Source organism: Schistocerca cancellata, chromosome 4, assembly GCF_023864275.1.
Source record: "Schistocerca cancellata isolate TAMUIC-IGC-003103 chromosome 4, iqSchCanc2.1, whole genome shotgun sequence".
NCBI lineage: Eukaryota > Metazoa > Arthropoda > Insecta > Orthoptera > Acrididae > Schistocerca > Schistocerca cancellata.
The window spans coordinates 928771948-928798679 of record NC_064629.1 but is presented as its reverse complement, the minus strand read 5'-3'; the positions used below and the strand labels follow the sequence as shown (position 1 = coordinate 928798679).

Below are 26732 nucleotides of genomic sequence, written 5' to 3'. Positions count from 1 at the left end.
AGAATTTAATGGAATTTTGTAAGTATTAGAACCTGTTTCTTAGTGTATATATTTCGGTAGTAAGTATAATAATAATAATAATAATAATAATAATAATAATAATAATAATAATAATAATAATAATATGAGCAGCATATGGTCAAACCCGGTACAACATAACAGGCATGCACGGTGGATACAAGCAGAAACAGACACATACAAGATGATACCACAAATGCCTGAAGTGATAATTTTGCAACATGAAGTCACCCGAGCAATTAATTCTACACACAATTGGAAAGCCCCTGGAAATGATAAAATAGCAAATTACTGGCTAAAGAAGTTCACCTCAACACATTCACATCTAACTAAATTATTTAACAGTTACATTGCAGACCCATACACATTCCCTGATACACTTGCACATGGAATAACCTATCTGAAACCCAAAGATCAAGTAGACACAGCAAACCCAGCTAAATATCGCCCCATAACATGCCTACCAACAATATACAAAATATTAACTTCAGTCATTACACAGAAATTAATGACACATACAACATAGAACAAAATTATAAATGAAGAACAAAAAGGCTGCTGCAAAGGAGCACGAGGATGTAAAGAGCAACTGATAATAGATACAGAGGTGACATATCAAGCAAAAACTAAACAAAGGTCCCTACACTACGCATACATTGATTACCAAAAAGCCTTTGATAGTGTACCCCACTCATGGTTACTACAGATATTGGAAATATACAAAGTAGATCCTAAATTGATACAGTTTCTAAACACAGTAATGAAAAACTGGAAAACCACACTTAATATCCAAACAAATTCAGATAACATCACATCACAGCCAATACAGATTAAGCGTGGAATATACCAAGGAGACTCATTAAGTCCTTTCTGGTTCTGTCTTGCTCTGAACCCACTATCCAACATGCTAAATAATACAAATTATGGATACAATATTACTGGAACATACCCACACAAAATCACACATTTGCTATACATGGATGATCTAAAACTACTGGCATCAACAAATCAACAACTCAACCAATTACTAAAGATAACAGAAGTATTCAGCAATGATATAAATATGGCTTTTGGAACAGACAAATGTAAGAAAAATAGCATAGTCAAGGGCAAACACACTAAACAAGAAGATTACATATTGGATAACCACAGCGACTGCATAGAAGCAATGGAAAAAACAGATGCCTATAAATACCTAGGATACAGACAAAAAATAGGAATAGATCATACAAATATTAAAGAAGAACTAAAAGAAAAATATAGACAAAGACTAACAAAAATACTGAAAACAGAATTGACAGCAAGAAACAAGACAAAAGCTATAAATACTTATGCTATACCAGTATTGACCTACTCATTTGGAGTAGTGAAATGGAGTGACACAGACCTAGAAGCACTCAATACACTTACACGATCACAATGCCACAAATATAGAATACATCACATACATTCAGCAACAGAAAGATTCACATTAAGCAGAAAGGAAGGAGGAAGGGGATTCATCGACATAAAAAACCTACATTATGGACAGGTAGACAATTTAAGAAAATTCTTTCTAGAACGAGCAGAAACTAGCAAAATACACAAAGCAATCACTCATATAAAAACATTGGCTACACCACTGCAATTTCATAACCACTTCTACAACCCTTTAGATCACATAACATCAACAGATACAAAGAAAGTAAATTGGAAAAAGAAAACACTACACGGCAAGCACCCGTATCATCTAACACAGCCACACATAGATCAAGACGCATCCAACACATGGCTAAGAAACGGCAATATATACAGTGAGACGGAAAGATTCATGATCGCAATACAGGATCAAACAATAAACACCAGATATTACAGCAAGCATATTATTAAAGATCCCAATACCACAACAGATAAATGCAGGCTTTGCAAACAACAAATAGAAACAGTAGATCACATCACAAGCGGATGCACAATACTAGCAAATACAGAATACCCCAGAAGACATGACTATGTAGCAAAAATAATACATCAACAGCTTGCATTATAACCCTGTAGTCACCTGACCAGAAGTCTTGTTCCTCCTGCCACCGAACTTCACTAATTCCCACTATATCTAACTTTAACCTATCCATTTCCCTTTTTAAATTTTCTAACCTACCTGCCCGATTAAGGGATCTGACATTCCACGCTCCGATCCGTAGGACGCCAGTTTTCTTTCTCCTGATAACGACATCCTCTTGAGTAGTCCCCGCCCGGAGATCCGAATAGGGGACTATTTTACCTCCGGAATATTTTACCCAAGAGAACGCCATCATCATTTAATCATACAGTAAAGCTGCATGCCCTCGGGAAAAATTACGGCCGTAGTTTCCCCTTGCTTTCAGCCGTTCGCAGTACCATCACAGCAAGACCGTTTTGGTTATTGTTACAAGGCCAGATCAGTCAATCATCCAGACTGTTGCCCTTGCAACTACCGAAAAGGCTGCTGCCCCTCTTGAGGAACCGCATGTTTGTCTGGCCTCTCAACAGATACCCCTCCGTTGTGGTTGTACCTACGGTACGACTATCTGTATCGCTGAGGCACGCAAGCCTCCCCACCAACGGCAAGGTCCATTGGTTCATGGTTATTGATACATGTTCAATTACCCGGAAGTTCCTAAATGCAATATAACATATACCGGACAGTTAAAAGGAAGTCACGCTTGATCAAGGTCCGCGTCACTTTCCATTTTTTACCAGACATAACGTCTGAGAAAAGAAAGAATAATAATAATTAATAATAATAATAATAATAATACTGTTATCATCATCATCATCATCATCATCATCATCATCATCGCAGTTGTTTATATTCATAGCTAAGAAAGAATGTGATTTGGAGATGGTCAGGACATTTATTGGTTCAAATAGAGATGATGATCCTTCATATGAACTGGACAACACTACAGATTCTGGTGAGTAGCCAGACAATTACTAGACACTATAGCAGTTTCAGTTAATTTTCTTTTCCCTTCCTCTGAATACTTGTGTTATTTTACAGACAGCAGTATTGAACATGGAACGTCCCTTGTAAAAAATGTCACAAGAACTGCTGAGGATGCAACTAGTGCACAAGTAAATCATCACCATCAGGAAGGGGAACTGCAGATGACAATGCTTGTACTGAGAATAGTAACAAAACAAGAAAACAAAAAAGCGTAGCAGTTAAAGAGGAATGGAAAAGAAATTAAAGAAAAATCAATTGACTGCATGGTAGGGCATATATTTCTACAAAGAATTCCAAAGTTCCTGCAAGAAATGTGAAGCCAAAAGATTGCTCTAAATGTCCACGACAGTGCACGAGTAAGTTTACTGAGCAAGACGACAAAATATCCATATATCCATAGAGCCTACTGGGATCTTGGGTCAGTTGAGCTACAAAGGCAGTACCTAAATAAGTTAGTGGAAGAAGAAGAAGAAGAAGAAGAAGAAGAAGAAGAGAAACAAAGTGTGAGGACAAAATCTGATAACTCACAAAGGAAGAGGACCCACAAATTCTATCTAATAAAGGGATCCTATAAGATTCATGTGTGTAGGCAGTTTTTTCTCAAGACATTTGACATTTCTGAAACCTTTGTGAGAAATGCTATTAAAACAAGAGATGAACATCTAACTGAAAAAGCGCGATGAGGATGTCAGAAGCAAGGTATAAAGAGACCCGAAGAAAGTAAAGAGGCTATAAGGAAACACACTCCTGAAGAGGGGCAGCAGCCTTTTCAGTAGTTGCAAGGGCAACAGTCTGGATGATTGACTGATCTGGCCTTGTAACAATAACCAAAACGGCATTGCTGTGCTGGTACTGCGAACGGCTGAAAGCAAGGGGAAACTACGGCCGTAATTTTTCCCGAGGGCATGCAGCTTTACTGTATGATGAAATGATGATGGCGTCCTCTTGGGTAAAATATTCCGGAGGTAAAATAGTCCCCCATTCTGATCTCCGGGCGGGGACTACTCAAGAGGATGTCGTTATCAGAAGAAAGAAAACTGGCGTCCTACGGATCGGAGCGTGGAATGTCAGATCCCTTAATCGGGCAGGTAGGTTAGAAAATTTAAAAAGGGAAATGGATAGGTTAAAGTTAGATATAGTGGGAATTAGTGAAGTTCGGTGGCAGGAGGAACAAGACTTCTGGTGAGGTGACTACAGGGTTATAAACACAAAGTCAAATAGGGGTAATGCAGGAGTAGGTTTAATAATGAATAGGAAAATAGGAATGCTGGTAAGCTACTACAAATAGCATAGTGAACGCATTATTGTGGCCAAGATAGATACGAAGCCCACACCTACTACAGTAGTACAAGTTTATATGCCAACTAGCTCTGCAGATGATGAAGAAATTGAAGAAATGTATGATGATATAAAAGAAATTATTCAGATAGTGAAGGGAGACGAAAATTTAATAGTCATGGGTGACTGGAATTCGAGTGTAGGAAAAGGGAGAGAAGGAAACATAGTAGGTGAATATGGATTGGGGCTAAGAAATGAAAGAGGAAGCCGCCTGATAGAATTTTGCACAGAGCACAACTTAATCATAGCTAACACTTGGTTTAAGAATCATGATAGAAGGTTGTATACATGGAAGAACCCTGGAGATACTAAAAGGTATCAGATTATATAATGGTAAGACAGAGATTTAGGAACCAGGTTTTAAATTGTAAGACATTTCCAGGGGCAGATGTGGACTCTGATCACAATCTATTGGTTATGACCTGTAGATTAAAACTGAAGAAACTGCAAAAAGGTGCGAATTTAAGGAGATGGGACCTGTATAAACTGAAAGAACCAGAGGTTGTACAGAGTTTTAGGGAGAGCATAAGGGAACAATTGACAGGAATGGGGGAAAGAAATACAGTAGAAGAAGAATGGGTAGCTTTGAGGGATGAAGTAGTGAAGGCAGCAGAGGATCAAGTAGGTAAAAAGACCAGGGCTCTTTGAAATCCTTGGGTAACAGAAGAAATATTGAATTTAATTGATGAAAGGAGAAAATATAAAAATGCAGTAAATGAAGCAGGCAAAAAGGAATACAAACGTCTCAAAAATGAGATCGACAGGAAGTGCAAAATGGCTAAGCAGGGATGGCTAGAGGACAAATGTAAGGATGTAGAGGCTTATCTCACAAGGAGTAAGATACATACTGCCTACAGAAAAATTAAAGAGACCTTTGGAGATAAGAGAACCACTTGTATGAACATCAAGAGCTCAGATGGAAACCCAGTTCTAAGCAAAGAAGGGAAAGCAGAAAGGTGGAAGGAGTATATAGAGGGTCTATACAAGGGCAATGTACTTGAGGACAATATTATGGAAATGGAAGAGGATGTAGATGAAGATGAGATGGGAGATACGATACTGCGTGAAGAGTTTGACAGAGCACTGAAGGACCTGAGTCGAAATAAGGCCCCCGGAGTAGACAACATTCCGTTGGAACTACTGACGGCCTTGGGAGAGCCAGTCCTGACAAAACTCTACCATCTGGTGAGCAAGATGTATGAAACAGGCGAAATACCCTCAGACTTCAAGAAGAATATAATAATTCCAATCCCAAAGAAAGCAGGTGTTGACAGATGTGAAAATTACCGAACAATCAGTTTAATAAGCCACAGCTGCAAAATACTAACACGAATTCTTTACAGACGAATGGAAAAACTAGTAGAAGCCGACCTCGGGGAAGATCAGTTTGGATTCCGTAGAAATACTGGAACACATGAGGCAATACTGACCTTACGACTTATCTTAGAAGAAAGATTAAGGAAAGGCAAACCTACGTTTCTAGCATTTGTAGACTTAGAGAAAGCTTTTGACAATGTTGACTGGAATACTCTCTTTCAAATTCTAAAGGTGGCAGGGGTAAAATACAGGGAGCGAAAGGCTATTTACAATTTGTACAGAAACCAGATGACAGTTATAAGAATCGAGGGACATGAAAGGGAAGCAGTGGTTGGGAAGGTGTAACAATAATGTACCTATAATAATTTTTTTCTTTATGCATTTAGATAAATGTTCCTTTCTGAATTTATGTGAAATAATGTAAATATTATTTTAGATTTTTTTCTTTTTTTTTTCGTGTCATGTTAAAGAAACTGTGCACAACTTTTGAAATGAATGTCATTACTTATGTTAGATTTTAAGCAATTTGATAACCAAAGGAAAATGTATTTAATGTTAAAACTATTGTAAAATGTGTAAATTGTAATTTAAACACTTGGTCCATACGTAGGTAATGCATTAGAATATGTGTAGTAGAAAACCTGTGGTGAATACCCTACCTGTAGGGGCGCGGGAAAAGGTGGATGCTGGCGAGCGCGGGAAAACGCACACTGGCGCGGATCGGCACAACGGGCTCAGTCTCACAGTCGGAGTTGAGCATCGGTCAGAGGAACTTGTACTGTACCGAGGAGGCTGTCTAGGAAAAGTGGATTCCATTGAGCCTCGGATGGGCCGATTCCGACGACTACTTGGCATGGCTATATTCTCAGGCACAAAACTGGAAAGATTACGACGCCAAGAAGAATGAAAGTGCCGATACTGTGAGAGCCTTAGCCGTGCTTGTATGTGTGCTGTGCTGCCCGCTATCTCGCTGCCCGCCATCCGCCGCACCGACGTGCACAGGTCAAACATTTACTTCATCTTTAGAAGTGTATCTGTGTGGACCAGTGTCGAAACTGTTTTAACTGTTGAATAATAACGTGACCTTTATCAGAATTGCCTTAGCCGTTACTTATCCTTATCATTGACCTAGACAGGGTCCTTACCACATATTGTGTAACCCGAGTATCCTGAATTGAAAGTTTACAGTTAGTACTAAATTATCTGCAGACCAATTTATGCTATAAAGACGTTCAAGGTTAGGAGTGCAAATGTAAATGTTAGTAAAGAATATCAGTGTGATTAAATTGAAAGATAAATTTTGAATTGAGCTAGCAATGTTATTGAATTCATTTGAGACTGAAAGAATGTTAGTCAATTACTCCAGAAGCGTGACAAAAGAATAGTAATCCATAGGTAAATAATTTCGAGTGTTAATGTACCTTCATGACTTACTAGCTTCCGTATAACGACCATAACAGTTTCAGGCCCCCCCCCCCCCATTCTCTTGCCTATTCTTGCACATTTTAAAGTGTACTGATCAGAATTGAACAGTAAAATTAATTTCTATATTAAACCTAAGTGTATTAGTGTTTTTTCCAATTTTAATAGTGACATTGTATGTGTGTTTTCAAAATTGCTGATTCTAGGGTAATCTATGCCCGATTTCAGTCTGATCAATATACGAAGTGCAGCTTGTAGTAATCATTGCTGTGTGGTGTTGTGTAATTTTAGCTCATATAAATTGGTACAAAAGAAGAAAACCTTAGTTCAGTAGATTCTTTCTGGTTCTAAATTTGCTATAAAACGCAACATTACTACGTTTCATTATGCTTGAATATGCTACTACTTGTACAGGGAAAAACTCACTCAATGCCTAATTAGGCTGGCGACCGTACTATTAATTATTGGTAGCATCTACTGTGTGTACTTCTTGTCCATGCGAACGCGTAATTATACTTTACGTTTGATTGACGCATCACTGTAGTTACTGACTGAATATAAGTCCGAATTGCTTCCATTAGGTACACGCGGTCAACTTATGTACTAAATCCTTGTTTACAAGGTGAAGCCCGTGAACTTATTACAGTACAGGCTTTATTGAGCTAACGCACGTCCGGCAGGGCGGTAGTGTTACACGTGGCTTCCCGGTGACAGGACATCCAGTTGTTGTCGGTTATAAACTAAAGACCGAACAGTGGATGTTCAGTGGCACGAATAGCAATAAAGTTCAGTAAATTAAACTGCAGTGTGAGTCAAGTAAAATAGTGTGGTGTGATTGGCATTCAATATGGACAGGGTAGATGTGCCGAGCGAAACGGAGAATGCGGCTAGCAGTAGCAGGAGTCTACTCGGCCAGATAACAGATGGCGTTAGCGAAAGACAATTGGCGTACATACGATACCATGAACACGTCAACGAACAGATTGAAAGGTCGCGATCGCCTCGAACACAGCAAGGGACAAAACAGGAAGTAGAGGGTGATTTTGTAGATGATAGTGGGTACGTGAACGAATCCACTGACATATTTGATTCACCACAAATAAAGAAAGAACCGAAAGAAACTTATGAAGTAGGACCGGAACACACGGATTCCGTAGAACAAAACAGTGTAAAAATTTTAAGCATGAATGACTTATTTGAACAATTAACCAAACAAATTGTAGGACAGAATGAGCAACTTCAAAAACAAGTCGGCAATCAGGTTAATCAGCTCAAAACACACGTTGATGAGCAGCTCAAAACACAGAATGAACAACTTCAAAAACAAGTCGGTAATCAGGTTAATCAGCTTAAAACACACGTTGACGAGCAGCTCAAAACCCAAAGTGATCAGATTAAAGCACAGGTTGAAGGACAGGGAATTAAAATTAGTAAACAAATAGAACAAGTAGAACAAAAAATGGGTAATTTAAGTTCTGTGGTAAATACTCTGAAATTTGAAATTGATACTATTAACAAAAATATGGATACTATGCAGGAGGAAATTGGTAACATTAATAGTAGATTCGATGTTGAAATTCTCAACATCCAAGAGAAAGTAGAACCTCTGGTTGTAACTAAGGTAGACGAAAAAGTTTTCGGTCTTAAAACTGAGATCGTAAACGAATGTCAATACGGAATATCTCAGTTGAAAAAGGTAGTTGTAGACACTGAAAAAGAATTAGGTAAAAAAGTAACCGGATGTGTTCAAAATTGTACGAAAATTCAAGGCAAAATTTTCGATCTAGAGAGCAAAATTAAAGATAGGCCTGGTGTGGTCTGTAATGGCGCACCAATTACGAAGCTGTTAGAAGGCGAGGAACGCTTTGTTCCAGCCAAGAAACATAACGGGTGGCATCCGTTAGATTTTATCAAAAATTGCGAGAGAGTATTTCCTGAGCACTTGTCTGATCAGGAAAAGATAAATGTAGTAATTAGCGCCTTAGCAGGTGACGCTAAGCGCTGGGGAATAAATTTAGATACCGAACGAATGACGTTCGAAGAATTCAGGCAAAGATTTACAGAAGAATATTGGTCTGAACAAAAGCAGGACCATTTATGGCGCGAGTTTATCATGGCCAAACTGCATGATAACAGGGGCAGGAATTCTTTGAAAGATTTCTGCGAATATTGGTACCGAAAATTGACACATTTAAAAGGCCGAAGATCAGATTCAGAAATTATCTGGGAACTGTATAAAAAGCTCCCAGAAGATTCCAAGAGGTATGTAGGAAGCAACCATCGTAGCTTCCAAGCCTTTCTGGAAAGGGTCGAAGACGAAGACCATTGGCGCGCAAGTCGTGCCAATTATCAAAATTTTGGTAACCATAATAACCGACACAATGACGAAAGAAATGACGGCGATGGATTTCGCGTCAATATGATACAGAGAGGAAGAGGCAGAGGAAATTATCAAGGTCGCGGTAGAGGGTATGCCGCGCAAAATAATAACGACGCGGGAAACTAATTTCCGCGAACGTTGCGGGCCAAACGGAAGCGGACAATACATACCGGCCCCGAATTAAGAAAAGATACCGGTCCGACCGTAATGTAATGAGACAGGCTAGAGACAGGCGTGAAACGACGCAACGTGTTGTGGCGAGACAAGCGTCAGGTGCGAGCCAGCATGAGTCATCTATGCCGCACCGAATACTCCAGGTTAACGGGCGAGTGGAGCATCAGAGGGCAACGGCCCAGCCTAGCGGAACATCTGTTCAGAGAGAAGCCGCTAGCAATACGGCAGCAGTAGGTACGAACGTAGCTGTAAGAGATAATGAAAATTTTACGAGTGATAATTCCGTGGCAAAGGAAACAATAAATGAAATTGTGAGTGCTCAGAGAGGTGCGGTTAGCAGTGTTCGCAATGAGGAAAAGGGCGATAATGAATTAGCAGAAGTAACTGATTGGTGTGTGCAGATCGACGATCTGTACAAGGGCCTAAAGCAATATGAGTGGGAGGATGTTAAGAAAGAATATGAGGCGAAGAAATTAGTTAATAAAAAGGGAAATGATAGGGGCGTCAATATAGTGACGTGGCCCAAATTTGAAGAAGGGAGAATAAATAGCGCCGCGAAAAGTACGCGTGCTGCCGATAAGGGGAAGGTTAATGATAGGAAGGATTTGGAGGATGAATTCCTCAGCATTGACGAAGAAATAACTTCTGCTAACAATCCGCCAATAGTGCAAGCTGCTACCGAGAGGCACCGTGGAGAAGGGGCAGATGATTACATGAAAGTAATTAAAGTCCACGAGGATTACACCGAATATGAAGTCACAGTAGAGGTAAATAAAGCTGATGAAGAGGCCGTTTCACCAAAAGAGGAGATTGAATTAAAATCTAAGCCTGATGACAATACCGAGGAAGAACTTAGTGCCTGTCTCAGAAAAGCCTTTATGTTAGAACCTGATAGCGATCCGGAATGGTCGGATTCCGACGATAGTTCAGATGATGAAATATACGTAAATACAGACAAAATTGAATATACTAACTTTCCCTATTGTGCAAAAGTAGCGCACTTAAGCGAATCTGATGTGGAGGAAGAGAGTAGTGATGACTCTAGTGAAGATGAATTTTTCGGGGTAAAAGAAAGTGAATATACTTTTACCGAAAGAGGATATGAAAAAAATCAGTGAAATCAAAGGGGATGCAGTTAAGTACGATATTGTACCTAACAATGACGAAGTGTCAAAACAGAATCCAGATGTTGTGACTGAACAAAGAAAGAAAGAGCCGCCTAACGACTCAGTGTTTATTTTGCGAAGAGTTCAAGTAAGCAAAGACTTTGAACTCCAGAGGCCTAAGAAGCCACCAGACTTAAGTGACTGTTTTATGAACCATAAAAGACTGCCTTGTTAATAAAGAGACGAGCAGGGGCAGGATGTTGTATTTGTAAATATTATTATTATTATACATGACTTTATTGTTACTGTAACTCAGTGTTATCTGAAAGTGAATTGTTGTTTTGTTGAATTAGAACCTGGGGCAGATTCATATCGGATTTTGAGAATGTCATGAACCATTACATCATGAAACTACAGGGTTCCCACCGGAAGAAATTTTGTTAGATAAAAGTAGTAAAAGTTTAATTGAAGAAAAATTAGAGTTTCCACCTTGTACAAGTTTGGGATTGAATCAAAAGAAAGAATTGGTAATAAAAAGGGCAAAGCAAAGAGCCGAATCTAGATCTAGAAGACACGATAAGAATCTAAAAGTTTCAAAATTTAAAATTGGAGATCATGTTCTTCTGAAAACCCACGAAAAATCTAGTGAACTAAACCATGAAATTTCAAAATTTAAATATATCTATAATGGACCATATATAATACAGAACATTCCACACGAAAATGCTTACTACCTAATCTACCCAAAATCCAAAAGACCTTTAGGTGTAAGAAATATTGTGGATCTGAAACTCTATGTTCCCAGAAACGAGTAATTGTGCTGTATTTTATGCTGAACCCAAGTTATTTGAAATGTAACTGATCTTTGTAAATGTCTGTATTCCATTGAAAGTGTACTAATGTAGTTATGTGAGTTTCAGATTACCAATTGTACTGTAACTATAAAAATGTATGGAGGAAAGGACTGAAAGGAAAGGGTAAATGCTTTCAGACAGATAACAGGTGGAACTGTCAAAAATGAAAATGGGCAGAGTATGAACCAGAATAGGAAGGACTGCCAAATACCAATGAGGGCAGATAAATAGTTGATGGTAAATAGTAAATGTAATCCAGAGGATGTGACAATATGAAGTGAAATGGACTGCCCAAATCCACATAATAGGCAGCAAATATGTGTAAATAATTTCTGAAAATTTTTGTGGGTGTGTTTTGTTTAATAAATTAAGAACTGGACTGCTATTCAAAGCAAGCAGCGACAAATTATCCTATAGTGTATACGAAATATGCATTTGTTTTTGTAGTTAAATGTGTGTATTCCAGAATTTTAAATTATTTCTTTAAGGAATTTGGGAAAAAAAATGATTAAATTGCTATTTTAGTAATGTTATGAAGGGAAGTTGGACTGTGCAAAAGGCACTTAAGTAAATAACAAGATATTGGTCTTAATATATTAAAATAGTATGAACCTATATACAGTGAGTGGAAGGAAATATGTAGTGTAAATCTTCTTGAACTTTTACGTAAAGATTCAGAACCAGTGTATCATTGTTAAATTTAGTGTTCCCATAAAATTTGGACTTAAGAAAATTTTCTGGAAACAGGGGCATGTGTAACAATAATGTACCTATAATAATTTTTTTCTTTATGCATTTAGATAAATGTTCCTTTCTGAATTTATGTGAAATAATGTAAATATTATTTTAGATTTTTTTCTTTTTTTTTCGTGTCATGTTAAAGAAACTGTGCACAACTTTTGAAATGAATGTCATTACTTATGTTAGATTTTAAGCAATTTGATAACCAAAGGAAAATGTATTTAATGTTAAAACTATTGTAAAATGTGTAAATTGTAATTTAAACACTTGGTCCATACGTAGGTAATGCATTAGAATATGTGTAGTAGAAAACCTGTGGTGAATACCCTACCTGTAGGGGCGCGGGAAAAGGTGGATGCTGGCGAGCGCGGGAAAACGCACACTGGCGCGGATCGGCACAACGGGCTCAGTCTCACAGTCGGAGTTGAGCATCGGTCAGAGGAACTTGTACTGTACCGAGGAGGCTGTCTAGGAAAAGTGGATTCCATTGAGCCTCGGATGGGCCGATTCCGACGACTACTTGGCATGGCTATATTCTCAGGCACAAAACTGGAAAGATTACGACGCCAAGAAGAATGAAAGTGCCGATACTGTGAGAGCCTTAGCCGTGCTTGTATGTGTGCTGTGCTGCCCGCTATCTCGCTGCCCGCCATCCGCCGCACCGACGTGCACAGGTCAAACATTTACTTCATCTTTAGAAGTGTATCTGTGTGGACCAGTGTCGAAACTGTTTTAACTGTTGAATAATAACGTGACCTTTATCAGAATTGCCTTAGCCGTTACTTATCCTTATCATTGACCTAGACAGGGTCCTTACCACATATTGTGTAACCCGAGTATCCTGAATTGAAAGTTTACAGTTAGTACTAAATTATCTGCAGACCAATTTATGCTATAAAGACGTTCAAGGTTAGGAGTGCAAATGTAAATGTTAGTAAAGAATATCAGTGTGATTAAATTGAAAGATAAATTTTGAATTGAGCTAGCAATGTTATTGAATTCATTTGAGACTGAAAGAATGTTAGTCAATTACTCCAGAAGCGTGACAAAAGAATAGTAATCCATAGGTTAATAATTTCGAGTGTTAATGTACCTTCATGACTTACTAGCTTCCGTATAACGACCATAACAGTTTCAGGCCCCCCCCCCCCCCCCATTCTCTTGCCTATTCTTGCACATTTTAAAGTGTACTGATCAGAATTGAACAGTAAAATTAATTTCTATATTAAACCTAAGTGTATTAGTGTTTTTTCCAATTTTAATAGTGACATTGTATGTGTGTTTTCAAAATTGCTGATTCTAGGGTAATCTATGCCCGATTTCAGTCTGATCAATATACGAAGTGCAGCTTGTAGTAATCATTGCTGTGTGGTGTTGTGTAATTTTAGCTCATATAAATTGGTACAAAAGAAGAAAACCTTAGTTCAGTAGATTCTTTCTGGTTCTAAATTTGCTATAAAACGCAACATTACTACGTTTCATTATGCTTGAATATGCTACTACTTGTACAGGGAAAAACTCACTCAATGCCTAATTAGGCTGGCGACCGTACTATTAATTATTGGTAGCATCTACTGTGTGTACTTCTTGTCCATGCGAACGCGTAATTATACTTTACGTTTGATTGACGCATCACTGTAGTTACTGACTGAATATAAGTCCGAATTGCTTCCATTAGGTACACGCGGTCAACTTATGTACTAAATCCTTGTTTACAAGGTGAAGCCCGTGAACTTATTACAGTACAGGCTTTATTGAGCTAACGCACGTCCGGCAGGGCGGTAGTGTTACAAAGGGAGTGAGACAGGGTTGTAGCCTCTCCCCGATGTTATTCAATCTGTATATTGAGCAAGCAGTAAAGGAAACAAAAGAAAAATTCGGAGTAGGTATTAAAATCCATGGAGAAGAAATAAAACCCTTGAGGTTTGCCGATGACATTGTAATTCTGTCAGAGACAGCAAAGAACCTGGAAGAGCAGTTGAACGGAATGGACAGTGTCTTGAAAGGAGGATATAAGGTGAACATCAACAAAAGCAAAATGAGGATAATGGAATGTAGTCGAATTAAGTCGGGTGATGCTGAGGGAATTAGGTTAGGAAATGAGACACTTAAAGTAGTAAAGGAGTTTTGCTATTTGGGGAGCAAAATAACTGATGATGGTCGAAGCAGAGAGGATATAAAATGTAGACTGGCAATGGCAAGGAAAGCGTTTCTGAAGAAGAGGAATTTGTTAACATCGAGTATAGATTTAAGTGTCAGGAAGTCATTTCTGAAAGTATTTGTATGGAGTGTAGCCATGTATGGAAGTGAAACATGGACGGTAAATAGTTTGGACAAGAAGAGAATAGAAGCTTTCGAAATGTGGTGCTACAGAAGAATGCTGAAGATTAGATGGGTAGATCACATAACTAATGAGGAAGTATTGAATAGGATTGGGGAGAAGAGAAGTTTGTGGCACAACTTGACCAGAAGAAGGGATCGGTTGGTAGGACATGTTCTGAGGCATCAAGGGATCACCAATACCAATTTAATATTGGAGGGCAGCGTGGAGGGTAAAAATCGTAGGGGGAGACCAAGAGATGAATACACTAAGCAGATTCAGAAGGATGTAGGTTGCAGTAGGTACTGTGAGATGAAGAAGCTTGCACAGGATAGAGTAGCATGGAGAGCTGCATCAAACCAGTCTCAGGACTGAAGACCACAACAACAACAACAACAACAACAACAAAGGAAACACATTAAGAGTTTTCCTACCCTTCCTTCTCATTACAAGAAGAGTGTACAGCAGATTATTTACCTGCTGATGTGAGTATTAAAATACTGTACAAGTTATATCAGGAACACTGCTATGAGGAAGGAAAGGTAGTCGAGAAATTATGGCTGTATAGGGAGACATTCACAGAAGAATTTAATCTGAAATTCCACAAGTCACGAAAAGATGTGAGAGAGAAATGTTCCAAGACAAAGAATTTAAAAGGGAACAGGAAGGGTATCTGAAAAGGAAAGAAATGGCAAGGGAATTTAAGAACATTAAGAAAGAAAGTGCAAGAAAAGGCGAATCTCTGCTAGCTGAATGCAAAGGCAGTATTCTATAAAAGAAGGCGTGTACAATCTCACAGTTCTTAGTGTAGGAGAAAACAAAACCAATTGCTACATGTGGGATGAGACAACAGCAAAAAGAAGGTCCATTGAGGTGGCTTCATGTCTATGGGATTTTTTGAAAAATCATGCACAAGGAAAGCCCATAACCTTGATTTCTGATACATGTGGGGGCCAGAACAGGAATGCCAACATGAGCACTGTGTGTTTGCATGCAGTGAATACACTGGGCATTCCAACTGTCGACCAATGCTTTTTTGAGCCTGGACGACATTCACAAATGGAAGTAGACTCAGTGCATGTGAGCCCTGAAAGAAAAAGTAAACATGTGGATGTTTTTGTTCCCATTGGCTTGTATACAGTTGTAAGAATGACTTCCAACAAGTACAGAGTGACAGAAATGGATAACACTCAAATTTTAGATTTCAACCAGCTTCAGAAGAAAATAATTCAGAACAAGAAAAATGCTGAGAACGGAGAAACTGTGAAATGGCTTAGGATGCTATATAGGAAAAATCAGCCTGACATGATGTTTTTCAAGTATTCCTATGATGATTGTGACACTAGTTTTGCATACCAAGGAAAGACCTGGCCTACGAAATTCTTCAAATTCAGGACCTGAAGACAATACTCTGTGCCCAGCATATGAGAGTCCTCTCTGCATAAGTAAAGAAAAGAAAAAAGATCTTACTGATTTATGTAATAAGGGTATTAGACTTCCTAGGTATGACACACTATATCAAGGGTTAAATGCTGCTAATGATTTAGAAAATGAGGAAAATGTGGAGGAATCACAGGAATAGAATTCATGTATGTATTTTCTGGTTTTGTCTCCTTTATTATTGTTGCTAGTTCAGCACCTTAGCTATTTCATGCAAATCACTAATTCTAGCTCATTTAAATGTCTGTGTTATATTATTTTTGAAACCGTAATCCACGAACAGAAAAACAAGTGTGAGGGAGCACTGTGTTTCGTTACAATTATTTTTCTTATGTTTGTTATGTGAAGATTAGAAACCAAGTATTTTTGTTACCTCTAAATTATTTATTGTGTAAGTTCAATGATACTGCGAACAAATAACGCAAAGTGAAAATAATAATGGCTTTTATGTATTCTCCATCATAAACTGACAATAAACTTCCTGGAAAACAGTTTTCTTGCTTCTAGTACTCATTGAAAGCACTGACGCACATTCCCATAGCTTGTTTCGTGTAATCTGTATTTATAAAAAACACTATTAACACAACTGAAGTAATCTTTAACATGATAATATCGTTTAAAGCTGCATATTATTTGTTTGATGTTCACATTTATACAACAGCAGCCATTAAGTTAAGGATCAGACAAACTTAACTGCAAGCATAATTTCATTAAATATTTCATTAGTGTCTATCGAGTGACTAAAATATGTAACACCTAGTAGAAAACAACAGTCAATAAAGTATACTTTTTATTTACCATAGAAATGTTTCTGAAAAACTATTGGAAAGTACTCAGTCTTTTGGACAAAACTTTTAAATGGAATTATCTCAAAACACTGTTTTTGTAGTTACGTTTCTTTGATCCTAAATGGGCAAGTTGCAGGAATTAGAATCTCTGTTTTAAATAGTATAAGCATTAGATTGTGTTGTAATAAGGTCCTGGAGACCATACTTTGAGAGTAAGCTCATGTTAGTAGTGGATAAGGGAGAAACCCATGTGGGACAGCCCACGGTTGGAGCTGGGTGTTGCCACCTGCATAGCACAGAGTTAAAGTAGCTCTTTCCTTAAGAAAAAAGAAAATTATTACATAAATGCACACCAGTAGATACCAGCATGTATGGAGTTATAGGTCGTCTAGGTACCCAAATACAGCTCAGAAATTATTCTTCGAATCTGCTGTTGCTTGGTACTATACAAATGGGGCAGCACTGATCTTGCACAATACTTTCTCATACATAATTCCCCAAGTAAAATGCACTGAGCTACTACTGACATGACTGTGGCATCAGATTTTCATATACCTCTAACCGAGTTAAAGGTGGAAACTACTCTATGAAAAATATACTAAACATTACACACGCCAGATTTTATAATGCACTCACTGACTACTGTGCTGAGCTTTTAATTTACACACACACACATTATATATATATATAATACTAACCTGAAATCCTTTAGCCAGCAATGGTAATATTACATCTCTCTCCTTGTCACTGAACTTTGAAGAGGGTGCAATAATCATCAGCACACTATCAATCTGTGACACACCCATGGCATATAAGTCACTAAGGACATTTGCACATGCAATGCCTCCTGGAAAACAAATGTAAATATAGTATTTCTATGCGGATTGGAGGATATGGTAAGAACATTAGCACATTCACTATTACAGCTAATATAAAACCATAACATTTAAAACAAATATCAGAGAAATTTACAGTTAAACTAAGTTTTTTACATTTGACTGCAACATGATGCTACTGAGATTTGCCATTATGACCTTCAAATTTGGCATTTCCCTTTGTTAAAAGAATGGCAGCTCATAAATTGGATAAGCAGTTTGCTTACAGTGAGCATTTAAAGAAGCAGTGTTGCAAAACAACGAAAATGTCACATTAAGGTTAATGACTGCCTCATGATTTTCATAAAAGAATTCCTTGTCAGCCATGCCTGAAATCACTTAACTTTAATCAATCACTCTAAGAAAGAATGTTTGCAAATGGTTTACAGAATTGTGTTAAGCTCGACCCTTTGTTGTCCCAAAGGACGTCGAGGCAGTGAGAAGAAAACCGAAGATGACAGCAATGTGACTTACTACGAGATAGTACATTCAATTTTGCTGTGATGTGTGTGTTCCTGATGGATATCACACAATTTGACAGACTTCAAAACTGAGCTTCTGTTAATTTGTGAAAGGAACAGATCAAAAAATTGAGTAAAAAATGGAAAATATAGACAAAACTTTAATGTATTCATACAATTCAGAAACTAAGCAGCAATTAACTGTCTGGATGTTCCAAGATTAGCTATCACCAACAAAAGTAGTTCATTTGCAAAGAACTTCCAAGCAAATGAACTCATTTCTTTGGTTAGACTGGACGGGTCATGACTACTGCTTCATAGGGTTGAAGAACAGTTTGTGCAGAATAGTATATAACAATATATTTGTCACAAGTCATTGATGACGAAACCAAGAGAAAAAAAATGTAGCATTATTCTTCTGTATGACTAAGCCATCATGCAACACAGAAAGGAGTATTTAAATCAGAAAAACTTTGAACTGCCTGTATTTGCCTGATTTAAATTATCAACTGCAACCTTTGTGACCCTTCATGTAAAAAAATAACAAAAGAGGACAGTGTATTACACCAAGTAACTGTTGAATTCTTCTGAAACCATGTTATTCAGTGCGAACAACAGAGTGGAAAAATGTTTCCACAAGACAGCAAAGAGGGAGAGGGGTGAGAGTGGGATGCAGAGGGGAGGGAGAGGGAGGGAGGCAGGCAGGCAGAGAGGAGAGGGAGGGAGGGAGGCAGGCAGAGGGGAGAGGGAGGGAGGGGAGGCAGGCAGAGGGGAGAGGGAGGGAGGGAGGCAGGCAGAGGGGAGAGGGAGGGAGGGAGGCAGGCAGAGGGGAGAGGGGAGGGAGGGAGGCAGGCAGAGGGGAGAGGGAGGGAGGGAGGCAGGCAGAGGGGAGAGGGAGGGAGGGAGGCAGGCAGAGGGGAGAGGGAGGGAGGGAGGCAGGCAGAGGGGAGAGGGAGGGAGGGAGGCAGGCAGAGGGGAGAGGGAGGGAGGGAGGCAGGCAGAGGGGAGAGGGAGGGAGGGAGGCAGGCAGAGGGGAGAGGGAGGGAGGGAGGCAGGCAGAGGGGAGAGGGAGGGAGGGAGGCAGGCAGAGGGGAGAGGGAGGGAGGGAGGCAGGCAGAGGGGGAGAGGAGGGAGGGAGGCAGGCAGAGGGGAGAGAGGGAGGGAGGGAGGCAGGCAGAGGGGAGAGGGAGGGAGGGAGGAGGCAGGCAGAGGGGAGAGGGGAGGGAGGGAGGAGGCAGGCAGAGGGGAGAGGGAGGGAGGGAGGGAGGAGGCAGGCAGAGGGGAGAGGGGAGGGAGGGAGGCAGGCAGAGGGGAGAGGGGAGGGAGGGAGGGAGGGAGGCAGGCAGAGGGGAGAGGGAGGGAGGGAGGGAGGGAAGGAGAGGGAGGGAGGGAGGGAAGGGGAGGGAGGGAAGGGGAGGGAGGGAGGGAGGGAAGGAGGGAGGGAAGGAGAGGGGAACAGGGAGGGAGGGAGGGAGGGAAGGAGAGGGGAACAGGGAGGGAGGGAGGGAAGGAGAGGAGGGAGGGAGGGAAGGAGAGGGGAACAGGGAGGGAGGGAGGGAAGGAAGGAGAGTGGGAGAGGGAGGCTGGGAGGGAGGGAAGGAAGGAGAGTGGGAGAGGGAGGCTGGGAGGGAGGGAAGGAAGGAAGGAGAGGGGGGAGAGGGAGGGAGGGAGGGAGGGAAGGAAGGAAGGAGAGGGGGAGAGGGAGGGAGGGAGGGAGGGAAGGAAGGAAGGAGAGGGGGAGAGGGGAGGGAGGGAGGGAAGGAAGGAAGGAGGGGGAGAGGGAGGGAGGGAGGGAGGGAGGGAAGGAAGGAAGGAAGGAGAGGGGGAGAGGGAGGGAGGGAAGGAGAGGGGGAGAGGGAGGGAGGGAAGGAGACGGGGAGAGGGAGGGAGGGAAGGAGACGGGAGAGGGAGGGAGGGAGGGAAGGAGACGGGGAGAGGGAGGGAGGGAGGGAAGGAGACGGGGAGAGGGAGGGAGGGAAGGAAGGAGACGGGGAGAGGGAGGGAGGGAAGGGAGACGGGGAGAGGGAGGGAGGGAAGGAGACGGGGAGAGGGAGGGAGGGAAGGAGACGGGGAGAGGGAGGGAGGGAAGGAGACGGGGAGAGGGAGGGAGGGAAGGAGACGGGGAGAGGGAGGGAGGGAAGGAGACGGGAGAGGGAGGGAGGGAAGGAGACGGGGAGAGGGAGGGAGGGAAGGAGACGGGGAGAGGGAGGCGGAGGGAAGGAGACTGGGAGAGGGAGGGAGGGAAGGAGACGGGGAGAGGGAGGGAGGGAAGGAGACGGGGAGAGGGAGGGAGGGAGGGAGGGAGGGAAGGAGACGGGGAGAGGGAGGGAGGGAGGGAGGGAGGGAGGGAAGGAGACGGGGAGAGGGAGGGAGGGAGGGAGGGAGGGAAGGAGACGGGGAGAGGGATGGGAGGGAGGGAGGGAAGGAGACGGGGAGAGGGATGGAGGGAGGGAGGGAAGGAGACGGGGAGAGGGATGGAGGGAGGGAGGGAAGGAGACGGGGAGAGGGATGGAGGGAGGGAGGGAAGGAGACGGGGAGAGGGATGGAGGGAGGGAGGGAAGGAGACGGGGAGAGGGAGGGAGGGAGGGAGGGAAGGAGACGGGGAGAGGGAGGGAGGGAGGGAGGGAAGGAGACGGGGAGAGGGAGGGAGGGAAGGAGATGGGGAGAGGGAGGGAGGGAAGGAGACGGGGAGAGGGAAGGGGAAGAGGGTGATCAGTTGATAGTTTTATTGCATTCGAATGTTCTAGGTAACACATTGACTCCTCACATTATTGGCAAACACAAAAAGCCAACAGCTTTTAAGCACATTTTAAATTTCCGTGTAATTTATGGAGCTCATTCCAATGCATGGATAACATCAGAATTGTTTTAAGTAATGGTTTTTGCATAATTTTGTACCTTTTGTGAGAAAGGATAAAAAAATTGTTTGCCTGAACAGAGCAGGGTTGTACTGTTGCTAGATAACTGTACAACCCAGATCCCAATGTCTGAACTGATCTCTCTGAATATATTCACCACTTATTTTCTAGCAAACATTACTTCCCTAATTCAGCCAATGAATCAGGGAGTAATTCAAAACTTCACATTTTTACAGTGCTGCTTTTCTTCAAGAGTTTATCAATTCAGACTGTTGGAACCACTTTGGCATGGAATAAAATTACGCCTGCTACTCTTCGAAAGTCTTGACGAAAACTTTGGCCAAAATCCTACGAAAATAAACGGACTCCATTATTTCAGTGTGAGAGTAGAAAGTGTGATAGAGCTCCAGATATTGAATCCAATAAAGAAAGGGCTGACAACAAATTCACTTCCACCTACTTGGAATGAAGCTGCTGCCAATACTGATAGATTTATAAGATTTGCTGAAAACAGCAAATTGTACAACACTGCAAAACTTGTAAATTTGTGTACTACACAGAACAAGTTTAAAAGAACGGGACATTAGATCTAATTTCAAGTGAATGAAACAGAAATGCTGTCTGTACTGTAAAAGCGAATAGTACCATACTACTGTATAATACTACATTGTCCTGAACTTTAACATAAAATCTTATTATTTTAAGGGATTTTTGTTGTTGTTTTCTTCAGCCCAGAGACTAGTTTCATGCAGCTCTCCACACTACTCTATCCTTGCAAGCTGCTTATCTCCAAGTAACTACTGGAACTTACATCTTTCTGTATCTGCTTAGCGTATTCATCTCTTGGCCTCCCTCTACGATTGTTGCCCTTCACGCTGCCCTCCAGTGCTGAATTGGTGATCCCTTGATGCCTCAGAATACGTCCTACCAACTCATCCCTCCTACCAGTCAAGTTGTGCCACAAATTCCTTTTCTCCACAATTCTGTTTAGTACCTCCTCATTAGTTAGGTGATCTACCTACCTAATCTTAAGTGTTCTTCTGTAGCACCACATTTCGAAAGCTTCTATTCTCTTCTTGCCTAAACTATTTATTGTCCACGTTTCACTTCAATACATGGCTACACTCCATACAAATAGTTTTAGGAAAGACTTCCTGACACTTAAATCTGTACTCGATGTTAAATTTCTCTTCTTCAGTAACACTTTCCTTGCCATTGCCAGTCTACACTTTATATCCTCTCTGCTTCGACCATCATTAGTTATTTTGCTCCCCAAATAGCAAAACTTGTTTACTACTTTAAGCGTCTCATTTCCTAATCTAATTCCAGCAGCATCACCCGATTTAATTCGACTACATTCCATTATCCTCGTTTTGCTTTTGTTGATGTTCATCTTATATCCTGCTTTCAAGACACTGTACATTCCATTCAACTGCTCTTCCAAGTCCTTTGCTGTCTCTGACAGAATTACAATGTCATCGGCGAACCTCAAAGTCTATTTCTTCTCCATGGATTTTAATTCCTACTCCAAATTTTTCTTTTGTTTCCTTTACTGCTTGCTCAATACACAGATTGAATAACTTGGGGAAAGGCTACAACCCTGTGTCACTCCCTTTCACACCCCTCGACTCATAACTGCCATCTGGTTTCTGTACAAATTGTAAACAGCCTTTTGCTCCCTATATTTGACCCCTGCCACACTCTGGATTTGAAAGAGTATTCCAGTCAACATCGTCAAAAGCTTTCTCTAAGTCTACAAATGATAGAAACATAGGTTCGTCTTTCCTTAATCTATCCTCTAAAACAATTCGTAATGGTCAGTACTGCCTCACATGTTCCATTTGTCTGCAAAGAATTCGTGTTAGTATTTTGCAGCTGTGAATTATTATACTGATAGTTCAGTAATTTTCACACCTGTCAACACCTGCTTTCTTTGGGATTGGAATTATTATATTCTTCTTGAAGTCTGGGGTATTTCACCTGTCTCATACATCTTGCTGACCAGATTGTAAAGTTTTGTCAGGCCTGGCTCTCCCAAGGCTATCAGTAGTTCTAATGGAATGTTGTCTACTCCTGGGGCCTTATTTTGACTTAGGTCTTTCAGTGCTCTGTCAAATTCTTCCTGCAGTATCATATCTCCCATTTCATCTTCTCCACGTTCTCTTCTGTTTCCATAATATTGCCCTCAAGTACATCACCCATGTGTAGACCCCATTTTTTTCGTTAGTTCTCTAAAATGTTTTTTACAGTGTTGTATATATTTTATCACTTTAATGGACACAGTGAGCATAAAATAAAAAATCTAAGGCCTGTCACCCATTGTTTACCATGCATCACACACTCTGCTCTCTCTCTCTCTCTCTCTCTCTCTCTCTCTCTCTCTCTCTCTCTCTCTCTTTTACATGACATGTGGAAATCTGCCCGATACTGTCAAGGTACTGATGGTACCGGATTAGTGGGTTTCTGCTGTACCTGAGAAGCCGACACTGAAAATCCTATTCTAGGGAGGAGATTGTGGTGCACTTTAGATGTATTTATGGCACACACTAAACAAATTAGTGCCAAGGAAGATAATGGTGAACAGAACGGACCTACTCTGGTTTCCAAACTAAACACTGTCAGCTTGAGCTCCTGATGACATACAAACAAGACTGAGTGCTTTAAGTGCATAGGCTTCCATGGCCAGGGCAATTTGAATAAAATCTTTGACAGCAACGAGGCCATAGTTTATTATTCCATAAATAGTTTTTTAACTTTAACTGCATCCTTAGGCTTTAACGATTTTCATGAAATTGATTCATTCAGTGATGGAAAACAACATTTTACTGCACAAACGTTCTTTCCAACATACCCACTATCATATATTACATCGTGGCTTCTGGAGAATATAGACGATCATCCTAAACAGACTACACATCATGTCAGCCTCAATAACGGATGACTATAGATGTTCACTGAGCAGACCTCACGATAATGTTTTACTTCTGTGGCATGAAAGTGAACAGCAGGGAAGCCTGGAAACTGTTCAGGACCATAATCCAAGACCCAGCATTTTCTGGGAAAGCCAGCTGTTGCTAAAAGGCAAGACCAACAACAGGATTACTTGACAATGGATGATACAGAATATGGGGAATGAAAAACCACCTGAAAGTAAACCTCAAGCGAATGCAAGCATATGCTTTCTACATGGACAACTGAAAGCCAGGGCTTTAACATTTGACAACTCCTGGACTTCAACATTCAAGAACAATTCTCCACATCCAAGCCACAGTCTGTGCCAGGATCATCATCAAATATGTGACTAACGGGACACTAGGTGGTGACCTACAACTGCTATATCACTTCTGACATTGTGTTGATACCATAGAGAATGAGTCAGTGCAGATGGTGACAGGCAGCCTAAAGCCAACTACTGTGCATAAGCTCCACAAACATTGGTTGTGCATCATTCCAAAAGTGATGTGAAACTGCATCTAACATCATGATGAAAGCTAATTGCCATCAGCCCACACAGGGAGCACAGGTGGGCAACAGAAGTCTATGATACATTAAAAGCTTCCTACACAAAATGAAGGTGCTAGTGCTTACTTGTTAGAAGCACTGGTTAATAAGAGTGAGTAGAGCCCAAACAGCCTCAAAAAGAGGAGTATAAAGCTGCCAATGATTTCACCTACCCTGTAATGCAGACATTTAACAGTATAAGATCATAAACAATAGTGATTTCTTGGCCAAGCCAAACATTTCTGCAACTGCTACGAAGTGCAAGACCCCTGCCACCTAATTTAATACTAGCTGCTGTGTGAACATCACATTCCAAATAATTACCTAAAAGTTCATGATAAGGCTTCTAGAGTGAAAAGTTTTGAAGAAACAGTTCTTTGAAGAACACACAAAATAAATACCTAAATGTTACTGTCCCTCCCACGTACGCACTCCCTGAAAATGCAGCCTGATACCTGAAAGGTTGGTCCTCCAACTAAGCAAGGTAGCATGCAAAACAGATATACTATTGTTGCTATCCATCTGGCACCACTGAGGGTTCCATCTGCTATATAGTGTGGGCTTTCAAACCAAAATTGTAGCCCAGATAAATTGAGAACTCACCAATTGCATATGTAGTAAAGCAGAATGTCACGACCTCCTTTTAAAAGTATGTTGGGATCCACCTAAAGCAGCACATGGCTATCCTTTTGGGTTAAGGCACAGGTTCTTACATAAAGCCAATCCCTTTCAGACCACTGAATATAAAAAATTCATTACAGTTACTCCAAAAACTCTCCTGACGTGTTCTTTATGCAGGAACCACAGAAATAATTAGCACGAAATGGCTCACATAAGAATTAAAGTGAAAAAGAATTGTTTTGATTGTTGTATAGGTTCAGGATCATAACCGTAGCACCTTGACTCATCATAAGTATCTTTAAAAAAGTCACTCAGTCTGGTGTTTCCAATTGCAACCCTATTCACTGATCAATTATAATTTGAGGCACAAATTTGAGAGACCTTTCTCATTCACAAACTCTTATTAAAATTAACTGAACCATGCTGCAAAGCAATCTGGCTAACTCCACCATATGTTCATTAGTCCATGGTCCATCATCAATTTTCTCAAGTACAAGTTGATAAATTTTCTCAATATTTTTGTACATTCAGGCAGTTGACGGAACTATGTTTATCATCAACTGACATGTCACCATTTTTGAAATAAGTAAACCACTCGTACACATTTTCACTACGCATCATCTTTACAAGTCACTTTCAACATCAAGTTTCTGCACTTTCTTTCTCGAAACAAACTTTCACAGCTGCTCTTAGTGGCCGCGAATCTATCATCTTAAGAAATGAGCTGAGAGCAGGACAACTGCAGCAAAAAGATCACTGTGGGCAATCAAAAACTTACCAGGTGACAATTGACAATACTGGAAGTGGCACAACGACATCTACTGGGAGATATGTCTACTATGCAACTTCTGTCCATGGATGCACTATTTTGGGATTTCTTTGGACAAGCCACATAATACAGTCAAGGCTGTTGATCTCCAGATTTGTGGACAATAATCCAAAATGCATGTTTTACTTCTCGGAACAGCTTTGCAACAGGGAACAACATTAATCACAAATCATCTGCACTATATCGCCTACAGTCACAGTGCAAGTAGAAATTCTTGGTGCACGTTTTCAAAGGATAAACGTGTAACACACCAGTAATACTTGTCTGGGCAGGTAAATTCAAACTTTGTTCTATGTGGATCCCAGGTATAACATTTCCAAGGAGTGAATTAACCTTTACAATGCAGCCAGAACTACAGGCAGCCTACGGCAGCATGAAAACAAACTGCCACCATCTAGTCACATGAAACGCTTGTCTCTTAACAGGTCACCTGCGGTAGACACTTATCACACCAACCTGCATCCAGGTTAAAGAGTCGCGAAACTAAAGTTCTGGCTCTAGAAATACTGCTATAGTTTCCACATCTACGGCAGAAAGGTGGCATGATAAGGGCCGAGTGTGACAACATACACAGGGCATCACATTCACGAAGAGAGTGCTACCGCCATGGCCACCATGTCATCTACTGAGCAGCGTCACTTAACAGTACGCAAACCTGGAAAGAACATGCTTATATGTTTCGTCCAAAGTGTTTTATTGATCTTTCACACCTTATTGAGTTATT

At 40.7% G+C, this 26732-nt stretch overlaps 1 protein-coding gene across 2 annotated transcripts in view; it reads right to left on the bottom strand.

The window, feature by feature from the left end:
* Nucleotides 1-26732, bottom strand: part of LOC126185118 (selenide, water dikinase 1-like) — a 165765-nt gene that overhangs the window by 87948 nt on the left and 51085 nt on the right. For both annotated transcript variants that reach the window (XM_049927937.1, XM_049927936.1), the window contains exon 3: nucleotides 17562-17710. In XM_049927937.1, coding sequence (XP_049783894.1) covers nucleotides 17562-17710 — 149 coding nt within the window. The remainder of the gene's footprint in view (nucleotides 1-17561; nucleotides 17711-26732) is intronic.